At 52.2% G+C, this 21,917-nt stretch overlaps 1 protein-coding gene across 2 annotated transcripts in view; it reads left to right on the top strand.

The window, feature by feature from the left end:
• Nucleotides 1–320: 320 nt before the first annotated feature.
• FAM20A (FAM20A golgi associated secretory pathway pseudokinase) overlaps nt 321–21,917 on the top strand; it is a 46,817-nt gene continuing 25,220 nt past the window's right edge. The window contains exon 1 of one of the 2 annotated variants that reach the window (XM_080825368.1): nt 321–1,267. In XM_080825368.1, coding sequence (XP_080681494.1) covers nt 876–1,267 — 392 coding nt within the window. In that variant the 5' untranslated portion in view covers nt 321–875. The remainder of the gene's footprint in view (nt 1,268–21,917) is intronic. The other variant, XR_013968075.1, reaches the window with a different exon arrangement.

Genomic DNA, 21,917 nt, shown 5'->3' with positions numbered 1-21,917 from the left:
ATGACAAATCTTACTGAAGAAACACTTTCGGGGAATTGTCTTTTTTCTAAAAAAGGAAAATGAAAATAAAAGGTTGCGCGCACACACACACACACACACACCCTGAGTCCCCGAAAGTGCCGGGACTGAGCCCCGAGCAGGGCAAGTGGGCGGCCTGGGGCGAGGGGGATGGGCGCGAGGTGCCGGCTGGGTGACAAGGTGCTAGGGCAGAGCCGGCAGAGGCCCGGGGTTGGCTGGCGAGCTTGCGCCAGAAGTAGGTGCCAGCTGCGAGTGGGCGGAGGGGCGGGCGCGGGGCCAGGCGGGGGAGGCCCGGCGTCACCTCTGCCTCGAGGACTCGGGCGCGCAGACGAGCTCGCCCCGAGCAGCCGGGGGCACGGGCGTCCCCGCCATCCGCGGAAGGAGCCGCGGGAACGGTCGCCGCAGCCGCCCAGGGACAGCATCTCTGGAGAAACGCCCCAGGCTCCGCAGCCGCCTTCCTCCGCCGGGAGGCGAGCGCCGCCACCAGCTCCCCGAGCTCCCGCTCGCCGCCGCCCCCGGCCCCGCCGCCCGTGCGCCCGCGGGGGACAGCAGGCACCCGCGCCCCTGCAGGCAGCCCTTCCCTGCAGCGGGCTCCCGGGCGGGCGGCGCGGGGAGAGAAGGTGCCAGAGACAGGGGCCCAGAGGCACCATCCTCGGGTCTCCACTCCGCGCGGAGCAGGGACGCCCGCCAGCACCGCGAGCCCCTACGCCTCGGGTCCCCAAGTTCAGGGGCGACACCCCTCCAAGGGGGGGGGCGATCCCCCGCAGTGAGCACGCCGGCCCCGTCGACCCCGGCCGGCCCTCGGCGCCCAGCGCCCGCCCGGGTCCCCGGAGACGCTCGCGCGCCCCGGCGGGGCCATGCCCGGGCTGCGCCGGGACCGCCTGCTGACCCTGCTGCTGCTGGGCGCGCTGCTCTCCGCCGACCTCTACTTCCACCTCTGGCCCCAGGTGCGGCGCCAGCTGCGGCCCCGGGAGGACCCGCGGGGCTGCCCGTGCGCCCGGCGCGCCTCGTCCCCGGCCCCGGACTCCGCCGCCGCCTCCCCGAACCCCCGCGCGGCCGCGCGCAACTTTTCCCGAGCCCGGCCCGGCGCTGAGCGGCACGGCGGCCGCGGCTCCAAGCTGCAGGCCCTCTTCGCCCACCCGCTGTACCGCGTCCCGGAGGAGCCGCCGCTCCTCGGGCCCGAGGACTCGCTCCTGGCCAGCCAGGAGGCGCTGCGGTACTACCGGAGGAAGGTGGCCCGCTGGAACAGGTGAGGACCCCGGGCGCCGGGCACCCCCCGCGCGCGCTGCCCCGCCCCGCCGCCCCGGCCCGGAGCTCCCGCTGGGCGCCCGGCGCGGCTAGTGTTCCCCGCCCGGACCCCACCAGCTGTTGGCGGACGGCAGAGTCCAGCCCCGAGTGCATCTCAGGGGGAGAAAGTTTCAGTGCAGCGGAGAAATGCTCTCAGCCTCTCCCCTCCAGCTCCCTGTTCACCCCTTAGCCCCGCTGCACTGTCCTGGGTCGTTGTCCCCCTCTTTCTCCTTGTCCTGATGTGGGAAGCCGCTGCTGGACTCGGGTGTTCCGGAATAGGTTCCCAAATAGAGCAACTCCAGAGCTGGTTCGAATTCCGCACTCCGCTTTGGACCTGGGCGCCTTCCAGAAAGCAATGCTCCTTCCTGAAAACCCAGCTCTTTCTCTTAACTTATTCCTCTGCCCGGGTCAGAGATTACAAGAGGTCAGCTGGGGCGGAAAGTAAACGGTTAGTTCCCTGACCTGGTCACCGACCTGTTCTATTTAAAACCCGGCTTGTCCCTCTGTCCGGTGCTCTAACTTGAAGGTGGTTTTAGCATTGGGGTCATTTGGGCTGACATGGATCTGAGACTTGATGCTTTCACAGAGGAGGTAGAAAGTTACCTGGGAATTTTTAAAAATCCAAAGCAAAATGTAGCTGGGGGTTGAGGGGTGGGGAGCCCAAACCTATTTAGGATCCACTTAAGAAGATGTATTTGTAAAAGGGCAGGAAGGGGGGTGGTTTGGAGTGGGAGGAAGAGTCAATCCTGAGATCGGGGGACTGACAGAGACCTTCACATGAGCTAGAACTCTGTTTCGAAGTACAGACTTGTCTAAATATCACTGGCATCCAGAGTTCATTTTGAACCACACCCATTACTTTTCTTACTACAAGAGATTTCAAAATGAGATGTCATCAGAGGGTTTTATAGTCCCTGCGGAGGATGGGTAGACCATAAATCTCGGTGGCTGCCCGGGGCTAGCCCAATTTAACTGTTTGCGTGTTGTTCTGCAGCGCTAAGGCCGGCTGAGGCTTGAGGGAGGGAGGACTTTCAGAAAGCAAAAGGGGGTGAAATGGGGAGCCTCTGGCTGAAATCGCCGTGGTGAATTTTGCAGCTCCGTGGCTGATGACTTTAGATTAGAAAAGAGCTGGTTCTCCGTTTCATTGCTAATTGGGTGTAATAAAAAGACAATTTGAGAGTGTTTCTCAGACACTGTCACGTTCAACATTACCTTGATTTCATCAATAATGTGGGCGTCGGGATCAATGGACTAGGAAATTTTGCCCTTAGAAAATTGTCTACATATCTGTGGAAGGTTCCAGAACGAGGGGACTGTGGGCGAAGTCGTCTGCTTTCATAATCAGCATTCATGTATTCTCATTTCCGTGGTCCTGCACTTCCTTATGTTCCTCCGGATCTTGAAGGAAAGTCCGGGAGAATATTTTTGGCAGAAACACAAAAATCTTTCTCACCGACGTTTCCCACCATCGATGTTTGGGCTTGATTTCTACGCCATCGTGTGTCACAAAAACACATTTCCTGGACAGAAATGATTTTGGTCATTTAACAGAGGGTCGACCCATGGGGGCTGCCGACCTTGCTGTCTCCGGAGCTAACAGGGTGGTTTCGAGTGGTTGGTTGAAATCTGACAGCTGGGATATTTCTTTTCCTCTTCCTTTTCCTATCTCCAGACCTCAGGCGAGGTTTGTGGGCTGAAGCAGGAGAGGAAGCTGCATTCTCGAGGGTTGAAACTTGACCTCGGGTTGCAAAGAACACCTGCCTTCACCAGACCTGTATGGCAAACATCAGCGGGAGGATTCTCATAAGCCTATGCCCTATTACATGTACGTCAAGGTTAAGAACGAACGTGGAGGACTCGGTGGCCAGTGTGAATTTGAAGCACGCCCAGAGTTCTGTTGTCAGAGGGAGTAACTCATTACCTGAAGCCAGGGAGTGGGCTGATGAGTAGAAAGCATGTGGAAGTTTCAATGAAGCCCGCACCCATGCTGCTGTGTGCTCCTCTGGCTACCCCGGGCCAAGGAAGGCTCGAGAGTTCTGTGCAAGCAAATACTTAGAACAGACAGCAAAGGAAGAAACAGTGAATGACCTTACTAGTTGTGTCTCTCTTGCACGGACAAGCCCTCCTTGTTTACAGTCGCAACCCAGCCAGTATTTAAAAACTAGAGAGTTATAGACCTATACGGATGCCACCATGCCAATAATTACCTACCATTAACTGATATCCACAATAATTGTAGCAGCAAGCCATCTGCCACACCAGGAGGGTTTCAGGTAGTGAGAGAAGCCAAATCAGCATTCTTCACCCCTTGCCCAGAAGCGATCGTTAGTCTGAGTAATATATTTTTTTCTTAACCACCACGCTAATAAGTCATGGTATGAATTTGGAAGGTATCTTTCTAACAACGTGAGCTCATTACCAACAGAAGGTAGGGAATGACCTGGGTTCCCCCCCCCAGCACATTCCTTTTTTATTTTGGTGGAAGGTGGAGTTTAGACATCATTTTGAATGTTTCAGGTTTTCCATCAGTCTTTGTTAATTGCATGTCAAGATCAGGTGAAGTTGAAATGCAAAAGATACACTGTGTGTCCGGTAGAGTCTCCTGGGCTGACATTCAGGGTGTTCTGCAAACTTCCCCAACCCACTGTTCCTCCCTCCTGTCCCCCCCCCCTCAAAACAGAACTAAGTGTGGCACAATCCAAGCCAAAAATGCAATCAGGGAAAGTGTTTCTGTCGGGTCGTTGGTTGCTAATCACAATGAGGGAGGCAACTCCAGGCTCTCACAGGCACGATGACACCTTTGGCACCTGTCTTGAATAGCGAAAAGCCAAGAGTGTGCGAGGAGCGAGGGGAGCGTAGTCTGCAGGACTTCAGGCCAGACACCAACCAGCCAGAAGAGGCTGGAAGGCAGGGCTTACCTGGGGCACAGGTAACCACTCACCTTGTTGCTCTCCTCTACCTCCTAGAAATGCGGCTTCCTGGGCTGGTGGGCTGGGTTTCTTCTCTGCCAACAGGCTGCCCAAGCCAGAAAACACCCGTCCTTTGACATGTCACAAGTGGCCAGCTTGGCCTGACCCTTTGCCCACGTTGGTCCCTCCATAACCCTCTGGTCTTGACAGGCAAGGTCAAACAGGGTCATCCCCCTCCAACCCCACCGGTGTCGAAACTCCATCAGCTAGCACACAAATACAAATCCCTACTCTCTGTTTTCCTTCCTTGACGCTCAGGTATGGGGAAGGCTGTCTTTTCCTACAATTACAGCGTCAGCATTTCTCCGAAGCCTGGATGTGTGTATCTGTGTTTTTCCCACCAGCCCAGGGACAGGAAGCACCTGTCTTTCCCTCTCCTCCTACCTCCTTGCTGTCACCGAAAAGCAAGCCTAGCCCTGAGTTTCCCTTTGAAAATCACAGCAAAGAGACTGGGCAGCTTTTCAAAGATGACAGTTGTTTAAGGGGAGTAAATTGGCTCAAGTCTTTCCGGGGAAGCTTTGAGAAGATCCAGCAGGCAGGGCAGATAGAGGAGGGGTGGCGGGGTGGGGGAGGGGAAGGGAGGGGAGAAGGAGCCAGGGGTGATGAAGAAGAAGTCAGCTGGAAATGAGAACCGGTTGGTCTAGGGGGGTTTGAAGGCCAAGCTTCTTCCCACCAGGGCATCTGCGGAATGAAAAATATAATCTCTTCATTCTCACCCCCTCGGTTTCTCCCCTCACCTGCCCCTTTGTCTCCTTCCTGCTGGTCTCAGGCCGGCCCCAGACCATATGGAACATAGATCGGGAGCGGGCAACTCAACTTGCAAAGCAGCTACATGTCCAGCTCTTTCCTTCTGGATGGTGGCCGCTTGCCTTTCTCCCAGAATCACCAGGATCTTGGACCCTTGTCCGATTCTTCCATCAGTGATACCCGCCCGGCTAAGAAAGGAAACAGCCTCCTTCGGGCAGCACACGGACCTCCACCAGACCTGTGTGTGGTTAGCAGAGGGAGTGGGGACCCTGACTTCCAACTCTCTTTTCCAATTAGGGCTTTGCTTGACTGATTTGGGAAGACCTATTATTTTAGCGGTTTCGGCATCCCTGGACTTGTAGCTGGAGGAAACCTCTCCACTCTTTGCAGAGCCACAAACTCCAAACAGATGGTTTCTGAGAGGGCTGATCCAGAGGCCGTTTTCGGGTCCCTTCTTCCTCCTTCCAGAGCCCGGTCTTTACCGCCATGACTGCAGCAAAGACTTATGTGGTGTTCGTCCGAGGAGTACGGGCACTTCCTGTGTCCGAGTGTATCAAAATGAAGCCCCTTGACCAACCACGGGAGGACGTTTGTCAGCTGTTCCTTTGTTCCCAGCCCCTAACACTCTCTTTTCACCGTGCGAAGTTCTCATCCGTCCTGGGAACTCAACTGCCTAACTATTTGCACGTAAACCCCTTACCTGAAACATGCTTATCTGGCCCCGGTACTTTGTGGAAACTTGCTAACTTGGGCTTTACTTGGGCTTAGAAGGAAGTGCATACGGTGGACAGAATTGCAAGACGGCCCCGTTAGGTCCCCAGCCCTGGTGTACACACGCTTGTCTTCATTATTCAACCAAGTGCTAACCTGGGAACTACTTTAAAGAATTTTACAGATGTAATTAAGGGTCCCCGATGCGTTGACCTTGAGATAGATTATCCAAGTATGTCTGGCCTAATCACAGCAGCCCTCTAAAGCGGGGGAGCTTTGGAGCTCCTGAGTGGCTCAGTCAGTTGAGGGTTCGGCTCAGGTCATGATCTCAGGGTCCTGGGACCGAGCCCGCATCGGGCTCTCTGCTCGGCATGGAGTCTGCTTGAGGATTCTCTCTCCCTCTCCCTCTGCCCCTCCCCAAGCTGGTGCACACACACACACACTCTCTCTCAAATAAATGAATTTATTAAAAAAGATAAAAAAAGGAGGGAGTTTTCTCCAGCTGATGGAAGAAAAGAAAGTCAGAGATTCAGAGTATGATATGGGTCTGATGGACCATTGCCAACTTGATGATGGAGGGGACCCCATGGCAGGGGACACTTAGGGGTTAAGATTGGTCCTCAGGCGATGGCCTGCAGGGAAACAGGGCCATCAGGCCCCAAACCACAAGGAAATGAATTCTGCCAACAGCAAGAACGAGCTCAGAAGCAGATATTGCCCCGGAGACTCCGGACAAGAACTCAGCCTGGTCGACAGCTGAACACCAGCCTTGCAAAGCCGGCACAGAGAACACAGCTGACGTCCAACTCCGTGAGCTAACAGATGGGCGCGACTTTAAGCCAGTAGGGTTCATGATAGTTTGTTACGCAGCTGTAGCAAACAAATACAGTAGGGCTGCTTGTTCCGTTTCATAGAAGAAACTGGGGACAAGAAGATCGCTTACCTTGCCTTCCAAAGTCACGCCGCCAGCAAACCTCGGGTGGATCATTCTGGATCCAGAATGCGGGCCCCAACCATCGGCTCCTCTGCTATGCATCCTTTGACGTCCACAGGCCCTCACTTTCCCTCTCCTGGAAAGGCTTTTCCGACTACCTCCAGCCGCTCTGGTCCCTCCGTGACTATACACACCCTCCCCTTAGAGCACCATATTATTTTTTATGACTGTAGCTGCCTGTGAGAGTGAACAGCATGCTTCTGTTGCTCCTGGCATGAAAAGCCCCCAGTTTGCGCGTGGTCTTCTGGTTTCCCATGGGATCCCATGGGGGACCCCAGGGGAGGGCAGAGTCGGAGGAAATACAGCGGAGCAAATAATTGGGAACAGACAACATCAGTATTTGGGGGCTGTTGCATCCCATAAAGAAAAGGCCTCGAACCAAAACAGCACTGGCTGCAAAATCACCCCACCTGTAACTTCCTACCCCTCCCTATAGAGGTCTAAGACAAAACCACCCTACTGAGAGATCCTAAAATTTGGATCCGGGCTGGGTGTTCTCTTCATTGCAATACCTTAAATAAAGTCAATTTAAAAGGAGGGGGGGACACCTGGTGGCTCAGTGGGTTAAGCCTCTGCCTTCGGCTCAGGTCATGATCTCAGGGTCCTGGGATCAAGCCCCGCATCGGGCTCTCTGCTTAGCCGGGAGCCTGCTTCCCTCCCCCTCTCTGCCTGCCTCTCTGCCTACTTGTGATCTCTCTCTCTGTGTCAAATAAACAAATAAAAATCTTAAAAAAAAAAAAAAAAAAAGCCCTGAAGGAAAGTTGAGAAGGCGTCAGGTGCCAGGAAGAGGGAATTTCCTTAGCTTCCTGTTCTCTGAGGAAGAGCAGCCAAGAAGTCTTGCATGAAAGCACGTGGGAAGCACCGAGACCCTGACTTCGCCAACGCGTTCCTGGCGCTGCCCCTTGGCAGATGCTGACGCGTGTTTTTCTTGTGATTATTCGTTAAGCGCGAGGCTGACAAGAGCCCGTGGGTTCCGCTGAAGCAGGCTTGCACGCGGCAGAAAGCCGGGTGGGGGTACCATTCTCAACGGCCGCCGCTTGAGTGGGACAGAATTTTCGAGGCCGTGGAGCAACTGTGAGCCTGTCGTTAGAGGCGCACACATAGACACGCCTCATGGAAGCCACAGCGAGGAGAAAATAACAAGAAAGACGTCCCTCTTTTCGTGCCCTGTCCCTTGGCAGAATGTCCTGGGGTTGAAATGTGAAATCAGGACAGACTGAGTTTGAGAGCTGGGGAGATGCCGGCGTCCAGGACTTCGGAGGCCAAGCCCTGGGGGCGGCCAGTAGAATTTGGCTTGGGCAAGAGGCAAAGTTAAGAGTCAGAAAAATGTCTAATTTATTGGATCCCCTAGTAACAGACCCGTTCCATTTGGGAAGCCACAGGGAATCGAGAAGAGCGGAGAATCAGCCAAGAACCTGTAATAAAACTCAGCAAAATATGGAGAGTGAAAGAGAAGCTTAAGGAGGGTTGGCACGGGGGCCGTGGACCGAGAAGTGGGGCTGTTAAAAAAGGCTGGCCCGGGGAAGAGGTGGGATTTTAGAAAACTTGGAAGACGTTGGTGGGTTAGAGAAGATCTCTTCTGGCAGGAGAACATCAGTGCCTTCTGGGCCCCGGAAGCCATGCACGGAGCTCAGAGAGCAAACGTGCTGTCGGTACCTGGGCAAGCTTTGAGGGTCATCAGATGCTGAGGGCAGCAAAGAGTGTAAACGCGGGGACAGGTGGTCTCTCCTGGCCGATCCAAGTGGCCCACGGGGTCTCCGTGTCATCAGTTCAAATGGGGAGTTTTCTCTTTCTGACTCATTTTCTTCCGTGGCTGAACAGTTGCAAATTCTGTAGCAATCGTGTATTTATCTGCATGTAACAGCTCAGCTCGTGGCTTTTGCTCTGAGTTAAGATGATGTACAACCTGTAGCTGCTTTTTACGCATCCCGCGCCCCTCGGAGCCGTCAGAGATGCTGAAGAAGGACCAGCGGCAGCTCCGCCATCAAATCAAGCCCCTTTATTAACCGCTGTTCCGCTGCAGGGGATTTTTAACGGGGTCACTGGACCCCACTGAGTTCAAGTGATGAAGTCTGTGTTTCCCTTAAATTTGACACCGAATTGGCATTCTGTGCAAATACTTATTATTATTTTTGGAAAGTACACGTTGGTTTCAAGTGACAGAGACCCAACTCAAAGTAATGCGAGCTGGAAAAGAAAATGTTGAGACTCCAGTAACCAAAACTCAGCGAGGGCAGCTGTCCTTTCTGTCTCCCTCGTTTGAATCCCCTCCTGCAGCTTCGCATCCCGACAGTCCGTCCTAGGACCAGACGGAAAAGGGTTTCTTCGATTTCCAAAAAGAAAGAGTCTGAGCAGAGATGCCGATTGGCCGGTTCGGAGAAAACAGTCCGGCTGAGGAAGGCTGTAATGGGCCCACCTTTGAGGGGGCTGCCCACGCCTCAACCAATCACTGACGTCAGGGAGGCGGAGCTATTGGAAACACCTGTCAGCCAGGTGGCTCAGTGTGGGGAAGAGCAGTCCCCAGAGTGACACTGGGTGGACAGGGGGCAGGGGTCCTGGGTGAACTGCCCTGACCAGTGATGCTGGAAGGTGTCTCAGCTCAAGCTTAGGGCACTTTCTGCCTTCTGTACACACTGTTCTGGAGTTGTAATGAAGGCTTTTTAAAATCAAATTCGGGGCTCCTCGGTGGCTCAGTTGGTCAGGCATCTGTCTGCCTTTGGCTCAGTTCATGATCCCAGGGTCCTGGGATGGAGTCCCGCATGGGGGCTCCCTGCTCAGCGGGGAGTCTGCTTCTCCCTCCCCCTCTGCCTCTCCTGCTCTTCAACCCCCTCCACCCCAGCTGGTGTTTGCTCTCTCGTGCTCTGCTGTCTCTCTCTCTCTCAAATAAATAAATACATCTTTTAAAAATCATAATAAAAAATAAAACCAATTTCATTCGTAACAAATTCCCAACACGTGCAGACTTTTTATACCAACCATTAAAATCCTCCCAAGAAATGAGGCATCTTTGTATTTGGGCTTAAATCAACCTTACTCCCTTCACGGGAGCCAGAGGAAGAAACTGATGTGGGCCCCGTTCATTCATGGGTTCATTCTCTGTCTCCCGACAAGACATTCCACTTAAAGCCAAGACACCAGTGTGTCGATCCTGCCTTCCTTCAGAAACGAAGAGGGTTGTGTGTCGATCCTGCCTTCCTTCAGAAACGAAGAGGGTTGAGTTGTGGTCCCTGAAGGCTCCTTGCTGCTCTGTTTTCCAAGCATGGTGCATCTTTGACCACGATTTCTTCTTCAAAGTCTGTCTGAGCGAAAATATGGGGCATTTTCCAAGTGCGCTCCATGAACTTCTAGGGTTTGGGGAGGCGTTTCTCGGGTTCTGCAAATGATTGATTAATTTTCATCTTGAAAGAGCGTACTTCAAGATGATCTTAAGATGAGAAAACTCACACCGATTGTGTTTTGCATATGGCAGCCCACTGAGCCTGTGGTAGGTGGTTCGTGGGGACAGATGGCTTCTTCTATCTTTGTTCAATTGAGGAGTATTCTGAGATTGCAAGGTGCGCTGCTAAAATCTGTGTGTGTATCAGGATTTTTTGTGCTGTTACCAAAACAAGGTGTTAGAAATTAATCAGGTTCTGAAATAAGATGATGTCTGTCTTCCATTACCCCCCAAGTTTGAATGCTTGAGTTCATAATCCTGTTATCCCTCTCATTTTTATTGATCAGCTTTTTAAAAAATGAGTTTACATATTTTACCCTATTAGATTTATAATGATAAATTATAAATATTGTTTCTTTTTTGGCGATACTGGGTACGATTTCTTTTGTAAGGAAGGTTCCACTTCTAGAAAATTTTTGAAAACCACTGATCTGGAATGTGTGGAAAGAGAGTAAATGTCTTTTCTTCTTTTCTCTCAAATTGATGTGCCTAGAACCCACGCCCCCTACCCCTGCCCCCACCCCCCAGCTGTTGTCAGTAATGAGAGCATGACACTTGCTAAGGACCACAGCTTTGCCAATGCTTCTGATTAGTTGAGCATAAGAGAGCATCTTTTAGGGCTTGTACACTGCTTACTTTGCTGCACAACAAATCATTCCAAAATGCAGTGACTTAAAAAAAGAACCTTTTTTTTTAAAAAAAAGAACAATCACAAGAACCATTTATTAGCTCATGATTCTGCAAGTCAACAGTTTGGGCTGGGCTCAGCTAAGCCTTCTTCTGGCCTCTACTGGGCTCCCTGAGACATCTGTGGTCCGCTGCTGTGTATGTTCTACTGATCCTGGGCGTGCCTGTCCTCTTCCTTGGGTTCCCTGTCTGGGACCTTGGCTGAGATGACTGTGGCTGTCCGTGGCCTGTCATCCCCCCGTCAGCTAGTCCAGGCTCCATCACATGGTGGTAGCACCTGCTACCTCAAGAGAGAGGAGACATGTGCACGGCCCCTGGAAGTCCTGGCTAGAGCTTCCTAAGTGTCACTTCTGCTAGATACATCAAAGGCCATTTGGGGAGACTCAGGTCTCCCGGCCATCGGAGAAGAGGTAGTCTAAGAACTTAGTACTGTTCCCCTAAGCAAGGCTCAGAGCAGGTCCCCTTTGCTGGTGAGTTGTCAGGCAGTAAGCCTGTGGCTCTAAGTGGCAAGAGCCTGCCCCGTATGTCAGTGAGAAAGATGTCTAACGTAACCCCCCAAAATCGAATGGCGCCGCTATGGACTGAATCATGTTCCCGCAAAAGTCATACGTTCAAGTTCCAACCTGCAGTACACCTCAGGACGTGACTGTTTTGGGGAGACTGGATAATTAAGATTAAGGTTAAATGAGGTCACACGGGTGGGGCCTTAAGCCACTATGCCTGGTGTCCTTGAAGGAAGACAGAGCGACAGGAGGGATACCTATGCACAGAGGAAGGCGCTGTGAGGACCCAAGGAGAAGGCGGCCACCTTCAAGCCATGGAGACAGGCCTTGGGAGAAACCACGTCCGCTGACACCTTGATCTTGGACTTCTAGCCTCCAGAACTGTGAGAAATAAACGTCTATTGCTTAAGCCACACCAGTCTGAGGTGTTTTGTTACAGCAGCCTGAGCAGACGACACAGCCTCCATCCCCGCTTACGGTCAAGGGCGTGTTTGGCTCTTCATTCAGACCTGTTCCCGGACAGACTTGAAGCTCTCCTTATTCTGGAGACCGTTCTTGAGGTCCGAAGCGGATCCTGGGCTCTCTGTCTCCCTGCAACCCTCCACGATGGTCCTAATCGTCCCCAAGACCATGGACACTCTGACTGAATGGATCGAGGCCACAGCATCATCTCACCGGGTGTTTAAAACTTGTTTCGTAAATTTTTTTTAAGATTTTATTTATTTATTTGTCAGAGAGAGAGAAAAAGAGCGCGCACAAGTGGGGGAGGGGGAGGGGGAGAGGGAGAAACAGGCTCCTTGCCGAGCAGAGAGCCCGACTCGGGGTTCTATCCCAGGACCCTGGGATCGTGACCTGAGCTGAAGGCAGCCGCTTCACCGACTGAGCCACCCTGGTGTTCCTTGCTTTGCAAATTTTTAAACGCTTCCTTTCCTATGAACCAACGTAATATTTAGAACAATGATGAAAATTTGCTTTCACTTAGGTGTATCAAGAGCCTGTGTTTTATAAGGAAATTTCCAAAGACCATTATCCGTTCATTTATCTCTAGGGCATTTCTGATAATAACTGTTAATATGATTAGTGGCATGAATGTGTAGAATCCTTTCTAGTTCTTGAAGCTCTTTTTATTTATTTATTTTTTAAGATTTTATTTATTTATTTGACAGAGAGAGAGCAGGAGCAAATAAGCAGGGGGAGCGGCAGAGCGAGAGGGAGAAGAGGCTCCAAACTGAGCAGAGAGCCCGATGCGGGGCTCGATCTCAGGACCCTGGGGTCATGACCTGAGCCGAAGGCAAACACTTAACCAACTGACCCACCCAGGTGCCCCTTCTTGAAGCTCTTTTCAACAGTCTGTATTAGTTCACCGTAGAAAAGGGTGGGTCTTTACAGCCAGTAAGAGGCTGACCAAGTGTCCCCATGGAAAGACACCCAGGCAGTCTGTCTTTGTTTTTTTTTTTTTTTTTTTTTTTTAATTAAAGATTTTATTTATTTATTTGACAGACAGAGATCACAAGTAGACAGAGAGGCAGGCGGAGAGAGAGGGAAGCAGGCTCCCTGCCGAGCAGAGAGCCCGATGCGGGACTCGATCCCAGGACCCTGAGATCATGACCTGAGCCGAAGGCAGCGGCTTAACCCACTGAGCCACCCAGGCGCCCCCTGTCTTTGGATATAAAGCAGTATCCGTGGCACCAGCCTCGGGCAGCAGACTCCATGTAGGACCCCTGGGAAGAAAAGTGCTGTCTCATACCACGACCCTCAGAGGCCAAGCCTTCTGGAAAACCCTCCGCTGAAATTCGCAAAAACTCCCTCAGTGCAATGGCATCAAAGCAACACAGGGAAAAATGTCTGTGCTGTGTTTATCATCATCACGATCATTGTGTCATTATAATGTCAGAGTGAGAAAGGATAGGATCGTCTAGGATAATTTGCTGTCAGGAAATGAAATAGACCATCAAGGACGGGTTTTCATGCCACACACCGTGTCGCTCAGTGGCCCGGGCCCCTTGGCAGAGAACACTTGGAGAGATCGATCTCCCACTCCTCGGGAAGTCACATCGCTAAGCCACTGGATGTAGCGTTTCCTGAGCAAGTTCTGAGAAGGGAATTCAGTCACTGGCATTCGTGTCCTGTAACAAATGCGTTCTTTCGCAATTCTGGAGGCTGACTCTGAAACGCAGGGGTCACTTGGCAGAGGGCACAGTGCTCTGTCCAGAGGCTCTGGGGAAGAACCAGTTCTTTGTCTCTTTCAGCTCGTCGTGGCCGCCAGCGTTCTCTGATTTGTGGCCACATCACTCTCAACCCCGCCTCCATGGTCCCATCACCTCCTCTTCTGTCTCTGTGCGCGTGGGTCTTCTCTGCTTCCTGCGTCTCTCTCCGGGAAGGACACGTGCCATTGGATCTGGGGCGCCCATGGATAATCCAAGACCATCTCATCTCAAAATCCTTAACTTTGTTACATCTGCACAGACTCTATTTCCAAATAAGGTCACGTTCACAGGTCCCAGGGATTAGGTCGTGGACATGAGGTCTTTGGGGAGACCACCCTGCCGGCCACTGCAGTCCCGTTCTGTTATGAATACAAAGGCTGTGAGTGACCATGGTTTTATTGTAAAAAAATTTTTTAAAGATTCTATTTATTGGACAGACAGAGATCACAAGTAGGCAGAGAGGCAGGCAGAGAGAGAGGAGGAAGCAGGCTCCCTGCCGAGCAGAGAGCCCGACGCAGGGCTCGATCCCAGGACCCTGGGATCATGACCAGAGCCGAAGGCAGAGGCTTTAACCCACTGAGCCACCCAGGCGCCCCTGTAAAAAAATGTTTAAGAATAAAACATCATCTAGTAGATAATCTTTTAAATATATCATAAAGACAATTATGATATGCCTCGTGGTAAAATAAATATAAAATAGTTGAGCAAAACAAGCCAAAGGGAAAATAAGACCCACGGGGCCTAGAGGGAGGAACGTCTCAGAACACCTCTGTGAAGACCTGCCCGCGCCCGAGTTAGCTGTGCTCAGGAGAACCACTAGTCGTGTCTCTAGGGCAAGAGCTAGCCTATGGCCCAGGAAGGACACAGGGATTCCTGGAAATTCCCTGTTCTCCTCCTCCCTCACGTCCTGCACCTCAGAGGACACCGTGTGATAGAAGGACCAGAGCCTCCACCTTCCCCAGCACGAGCGGCGCCCTGTCCCGCAGCGAGTCCCTATGGTCATGACCCCGCGGGCCCTGTGCGGCCCAGGCCCGGCTCGTAGGCCTGCTGGCCTGTCTTATCGAAGGAGGAAATTGACAGCATTGAGGTTCCAGAGAAACAAGTAAAAGGCATCTCCTTTGGGCAGCCTCCCAACAAGCTCGCTGTTTTCGCAGAGCTGCTTTTTTAAGGAAATATTTATTGATTTGAGAGAGTGAGCAAGAGAGCACCAGCGGGGTGGAGGGTGGCGGCAGAGGGAGAGGGAGAAGCAGGCTCCCCGCTGAGCAGGGAGCCCGAAGTGGGACTCGATCCCATGACCCCAGGATCATGACCTGAGCGGAAGGCGGACGCTTCACCGGCCGAGCCACCCAGCAGAGCCCCACAGCGGAGCTTCTGATCGATGTCGATGGGCATTATATTTAGGATAAATGGCCCGGGAGCTCGTGAAGGGAGCTTCTCAGGGTTATCATTCAGCGCAGAGAGGGAGACTAGGCAGTTGGTAAACCTGGAAGTAGGAACAGAAGGCTCTGTGGCAAGGCCGCGTGGTCCAACAGGATGGGTGAGTGGATTCAAAGACACCGACCTCCGTCCAGTGAGGAGCCAAAGGTCCAAGGGCAGGCTGGATCCTCCTCACACAATACTTCTGGATCTGGTACGACAGGTGGGTCAAAGGGTAATCAATGCCACCCAGCCTTGTGCCGTGGCATGTGACTGCAAAATTGGGGGCTGGAAAAATATTAAAAGACATTATAACCGAATGGCCACCTTCGATATTAAAAAACCATCAACAAAGCCACCACGGAACGCCTAATCGGAGCAGTAGAATTTAGTGGCGGCCCCTGTGGGTTAAACTCATTGCAAAATGTAACCGAACGAGGTGGCCTTCTGTTCTGTTATGAGCTGTAAATCCATTAAAAGGTCTGAGGAGGTCAGCCAGAAAGGATGAGCTTGGATTTATGACAATCGTGCTGCCGCCCTTCTTTCTGGCAATGATGGAGCCAGTGATCTGTTAAGGTTACTTGTAATCTGTGATTAAGAAAACTATTTTATCTGCATCTATGAAAATGCTTCTTCCTGACTTCCCTGGCAGGATCCACTCAGCCAAAAACATCAGTTATTCATTACGTGTAAAAAAAAAAAAAAATCAAGCAGGTGGGCCAGAACGATTGGATCCCAGAAAACCAGTTGGCTCCTTCTTGCCCTTTGGGTCTCCGTTCAGAGCTTCCCACGCACAAGGAGCTTTCCTGTCCCAGTGACCTAAAGGGGTCCCAGGGCCTCATTTGCTGGCTCCTGCCTCGTTTTCATCCGGACTCTCAACAGGACTTAACACCTTCTTGCTTATTGATAAACTCAGCATTTAACCTCACTAGATCACAAGGTTTTTAAGGGTTGTACTGAATTGAATGGATACGTTCACGTCCTCGTCCCCTGAATCTGTCACGGTTATCTTACTTGGAAAAGACAAAAAAGTCTTTGTAGATGCCATTACGTGAAGGATCTGGAGATGAGGAAATCATCCTGGGTAATGTGGGTGTATCCTAATCCTAAAACAAGTGTCCTTTTTTTTTTTTATTCTTACACTTTTTTACTTTATCCAAATGATAACAATCTGTTAGAACTTGTGTATGTTCTTACATTTTCCTTTTTTTATATATAATTTTTTTTATTTTTTATAAACATATAATGTATTATTAGCCCCAGGGGTACAGGTCTGTGAATCACCAGGTTTACACACTTCACAGCACTCACCATAGCACATACCCTCCCCAATGTCCATAACCCCACCCCTATAACTCTCTACCCCCCTCCCCCTGGCCACCTTCAGTCTGTTTTGTGACATTAAGAGTCTCTTATGGTTTGTCTCCCTCCCGATCCCATCTTGTTTCATTTTTTTCTTTTCCTACCCCCCAACCCCCCACGTTGCATCTCCACTTCCTCATATCAGGGAGACCATATGATAGTTGTCTTTCTCCGATTGACTTATTTTGCTAAGCATAATACCCTCTAGTTCCATCCACGTCATCGCAAATGGCAAGATTTCATTTCTTTTGATGACTGCATAGTATTCCCTTGTATATATATACCACATCTAGAGCTACCCTATGACCCAGCTATCGCACTACTGGGTATTTACCCTAAAGATACAAACGTAGTAATCCAAAGGGGCACGTGCACCCGAATGTTTATAGCAGCAATGTCCACAGTAGCCAAACTATGGAAAGAACCTAGATGCCCATCAACAGATGAATGGATAAAACAAGTGTCGTTTTAAGGAAAAACAGAGAGAGAGTAGACACAGAAGAGGAGACAGCGTGAGCAAGAAAGCAGAGAGCATGGTGGGGCTCCCAGGCAGGGAACGCCAACAACCACGAGAAGCTGGAAGAAGCAAAGAACCGATTTTCCCCCTGCAGCACCCCCACCCCCCGAAGGAGCAGAGACTTACTGACACCTCACTGTCAAACTCCGGACTCCAGAATGTCAAGAACACTCAATTTCTGGAAAGCCCCCAAACTTGTGGTCATCTGTTATGGTCGTCCCAGAGCCTAATAGAAGGATGGAGGCTTGCTTGCGTCTTTGGCGATGTAAGCCAGTATCCAAAAGGCTGGTTTGTACACAGTAGGTGCTTAATAAATGTTTGGTGCACGAATGAGAAAAAGAGTACTTCAGAGGCTCTGTGAGCAGGCAGTTCTGGGTTGAAATCCTGGCTCTGCCACGAGTCGCCGAGAGGCCCGAGGCCTGTCTTCTGGAGACCCTGTGTCCTTGTCAGCAGTGTGGCCCGGAATACTCACCCCGAGGGCATTAGAGGGCATAGTGAGGTCCCATATGTAGCTCCTTGAGCGTGGTGCCTGGTGCATACGGCACTGAGTCGCCAGCAGGGGAAGGACCGCTCCTTGGTTATTCTTCTATGTTTGATGTGGGTGACTTGCCACGTGTCCGTCGCCAGCCTTATCCAGTTATGTGGGATTCTCAGTTGACGATGCAGCGGCAGCCTTGGCCAGGTCCCATAGCCACGGGAAGCACACCAGGGCCTCCAGCCCAGCCAGCGCCCTGGCTTGCCTTGGCCACATCTGGTGCTTCCGGAGACAGAAAACACATGGGTGGATTTCTCCACGGTCACCCGGACGTCGGACACCTAGTGCTTGCGGACGGACAGAACACGGAACTGGGTCCCTGTGCCATTAGCCTACCTCTTTCAGAGATCACATCGCTTCCCGCCCCCCTCCCCACACGCTTCGGAGTAAAAACCGGTCAGCTAATGTTTGCCCAGACATGACTTGAAATGACAGGAATCCTGCAGATTCCAGAAATGACTTTATTTTTTCTCTTCTTTTCTCTTTCCACAAGCATTTCTTAAGCCGGTTAAACAGGCTGCTCTCTGCTCACTGCAGACCTTTCCCTTGCAACAAAGCCTCCTGCGGGTCGGTGACAGTGGTCCTAGCTGACACCCAAGACGTCCTAACTCCGGCTGGGGGACGGGGGGGGGGGGTAGCTGCGCTGCCTCCTTCCCAAACCATCTCACTTAATCCTCACAACAACCCCGTAAGAGAGGTACTATTATTGTACGCATCTTCGGTGGGGGAGAAAGGCTCAGGGGGGTGAGGTTACACCAGAAACCGGATTTCCAAGGCAGAAATTCAACACGGACTTGAACTTCGCCTCCTATCTGAGATCAGGTCCTGGCAGCATAGTTGAAATGAGATTCGAGAGCAGGAGGCCTGGGGGCTGTGTTCTCAGAGTGACCCCTTGCGTCGCAGTCTGGGGTGGGCCAGGCCGAAAGGCTCCCAGCCCTCGGCCATGGACACGCAGATCGTGTGGGCTTCCCGGAGGGCGAGTTGGTGGTAAGCACCAAAAGCTGTAAAGATAGCTCAACTCATCCGTTGCGATGCGCTCTAGACCTGTTTGTGTTATCTTTACGCCACCAAAAAAAGTTTTGCTTTTATAATCGGGGGGAAAAAATCAGTGATGGTCGAATCCCTCCCCCATGTTCTGATGCCAGGCTTAGGTTTAATCGCAGCAGCACCGGGGACGGTCGCCGATCTGCCTCTTGTGGTTCAGGCCTCCTCTGCTTCGGGTCCCCTCCAGCTCAGAAGCCCCTGTCATGCTGGGTAGGTCTTACTCAACCACTGAGCCAGAGCAGTGACCCCAGGAGGTCAGGATGGGGTGGGGGACCAGTCAGCCCCGAGTGAAAACAAGCGGTCTGTTGCAACAGAGCATGAACCCGGCTCGGAGAGGGGGAAGTGATGGTGTTTCAGCCAGAGAGAAATGAGTTTGTGTTGAGAAATCAGCCCATTCGGCAAAGTCTCACTGAAATCTTGATACCGTCGTTGCTTTCCCAATAGCGGACAGATAAGCCCGTGTGGCTGGCCTTCTCGCCACCCTCTCCCTGATCTTTATGGGGGCTTAGCCATCGGTGGGCTAAGTAAGTCCTTGACAAAGCATCACTTTCCCTGCCGACTCTGGGGAAGAGCAGAAAAGGCTTGGGTCAGACACCCAGGCTGTTCCTTCGTCTTTTCCGTTTACCACGTTGTTATGCCTCTTTGTGGACCTTCATTTCCCTGTCCAGAGACCGGAGGGATGATCGATTCATCCCTTGAATGGGAGGCTTGGGGGAACTGGAATAAGAGAATCCATGCAAAGGACCCCCACAATACATGTCTAATAAGCTCTTCACAAACGCAAGCTAGTGACACTCAATAAAGACACATCCTATGGGAGCTAATACCACGAGAGCGAGGCACCAGCATCCACGTGCTCCCCTTGTGTCCCAACACCCACCACCCCCCCCCCGCCCCCGGCAGCCAGCCGGGGCCACAGGACCAGTTCTAGCCAGTAGCGGGAGAGCAGACGGGACCTACGTCACTTCCTGGCCAGTAGTGAACGCTCCAGGGTGTCTCTTTCCTGACCCTGATGGCCTTGGAAGGCCACCCGCTGGGATCTTGGCGTATCCCCAAGGCCAGGTCCCTGAAGCACGCTGTGACCTTCACGAAACAAGTAGCATGAGTAAGAAAGGAGCCTCTGTTGTGGGAAGCCACGGAGATCCCGGGATGACCCTGTGACTCCAGCAGAACCCGCCTCTAGTCCACCAACACAAGGGCGAAAGAAACGGGACATGGATTTCTTTTTCTGAGGAATCCAGTCAGATGAAACTCTAAGCCCCCTTTCCTGTTCGGTTGGTTGGACATTTACTCGAAGTCATCACGGGAGCCCTTTTTCCCAAACCCCTTCATGCTGGGCGGACGTGCTGAAGGTCCCAGGTGACAGAACGGGTGAGGAGGCCCCCTAGTCCGTGTTTGTCACCTGGGCTTGTGCAGGTGGCTGGGGGGAGTGGGGGCGGGGGGGGGGACTCTGTTGGGTCTGTGCCAAGCTCAAACACAAGCATAGGACTATTTGCTGGGGTGGGTTTCTGGTACCTGAAACACACCTTCCCAGGCACCCCATGCAGTCACTTTCTGCCACCCTGGGTCACCCCCAGGAAACAGACCAGACACGCAACCCCCAGCCAACTTCCCTTTCCTAAGATGCTTGCGGAATCTGCCTACTTCCCTCAATAGTTTGTGCTTCGGTAGGCTCATCCCACGGTCTGTCAAACTCCCCTGTCCGGCATATCCCTTCATGGAGTTCAGGCTTTCCGAAAACCAAAAATGAAAAAAGCCAGAGAAGGAGTCGGGTAGCCTGTCTAAAGTTTGCCTGCTTGGTCCTCGGTCATCAACACCCTCGGGGACAGGGAAACTCAAAAGCCCAGCTACCTCCTCGGAACAGAGGTGGGGAAAATTCCACAAGAACAAAAAAACACAAAAATATCTCAATAAATTATCCTACCACCAGGGTCATTGCTCGTGCAGAGGAGGAAAACAGGCCAAGGTCGGCGATCACTCTCTCAATTTGTAAATCGGATGGAAAAAAGAATGCCATTCAAATGAGCCCTAGCTCAAGCTAGGTCTCCAGGCCAAGGACTGGAAAGAATTCTATCCGTGGCTGAGCCACAAGGAAACTGGCCCACAAACCATGAAATTATGTACCCCCCACCCCGCCTAACCCCTGATTACAACCCTCTGTAGTTCGATCTCCCCACATTCAGACCTTTCTCTCCTTCAAATGCACTTGCCTGTGTGCCACAGCACACAGCATGTGTGTGCGTGTGTGTAACGCTTACACACGCGTCCTATGTGGTTGTACCTGAGGCATCTCTCTGTTTATCTGGGGACCGCACAAGGGGAGGATGGGAAGAACCAAAATGATGACATTTCAACAGACCCGTACCACATTTCTTGCGGGGGACAGGTGTGTTAGCATTTTAGCCACAGGCTTGCGAGGCTGGGATAAGTCTGACAGCTCCGTACGTGCTGACTCCCATTCAGCGTTTCTTTTTTTAAACCATTAAGAAACATTTTTAATTTTTGCTGTGCAGAAGATACTGGAGGACTGTGGGAGGCCCGGAGGAAGACTTGTACGCCGTCTATGGAAAATATCCAATGGCACAGAGTCCAGAACACATCCTGGCAATTTTCAGGTCATCGTCAGAGAATTAAGCATCTTGTCTGCTCGTGATTTCATGGCTGCAGCCCGGGGTCGCTCCGCGTCAGCACTCCTGACCTTTTGGGCCGATTTTCCGTTGTGCTCGGCTTTTCTATGTACCAAAGGGAGTTCCAGCAGCATCCCTGAGCACTTCCCCCACCACCTCTATTGCAAAAAGTTCTCCGAGTATCACCACCCCCGGGGAGTGAAACGGCCTCTTGTTGGGAAGCTCTGGTCTTCGCCAGAGGCAGCGGTCCTATGGAAAAAAATGGACAAACAGCTGTGGGACCCCAGCTCTGTGAATCATCACATCATGGTTGGGTGGAGGGGTTCCTTGGTCCGGTATGAATCTTTAATGTTTCCCAAATGTGTCGTGTGCACCATGGAGTCCAGGGCGTGCTGACATGTGCCGTGAACAGAAAGGGCTCTTGGGACGGGAGGGCTGGCTGCGGGACTTCCCAGAGCCTTTCCTGTCCTCCCACCACTGTGACTTGCCCAGAGAGGTTTCAGCGTGTGGCTCTTTCCAAATTTCTTTGTGTGCTACCAGGGATGTCTGTGAGTCATGCTGGTGCTTAGCTCTGCACCCAGACTTAGAATCTGGGAAACGTAGCCCAGTTGGAAGGGGTCTGCGCGTTCCCGGACTCGAGTCTGGGGATCCCGGAGATTGGGGATGGCTCTTGCTCTCCTCTCCAGAGTGTCCAGTCTACTCACATCTTGGGCGATCGGTCTGAAGGTTGTTATGAAGATCGAGAAGCGGGTTTCCCACTGAGGTCACTGTCTCAGCTCCTGGAAGTTTCCTTCTCATTGCCACGGGTGTCCAGCCCATTCCGTGAAGCCAAGCAAAATCAACAGGGTCTGCGCGAA

This window comes from Martes martes (assembly GCF_963455335.1).
Source record: "Martes martes genome assembly, chromosome: 16".
In the NCBI taxonomy this organism is placed as follows: domain Eukaryota; kingdom Metazoa; phylum Chordata; class Mammalia; order Carnivora; family Mustelidae; genus Martes; species Martes martes.
This window is presented reverse-complemented; position numbering and strand designations above follow the sequence as displayed.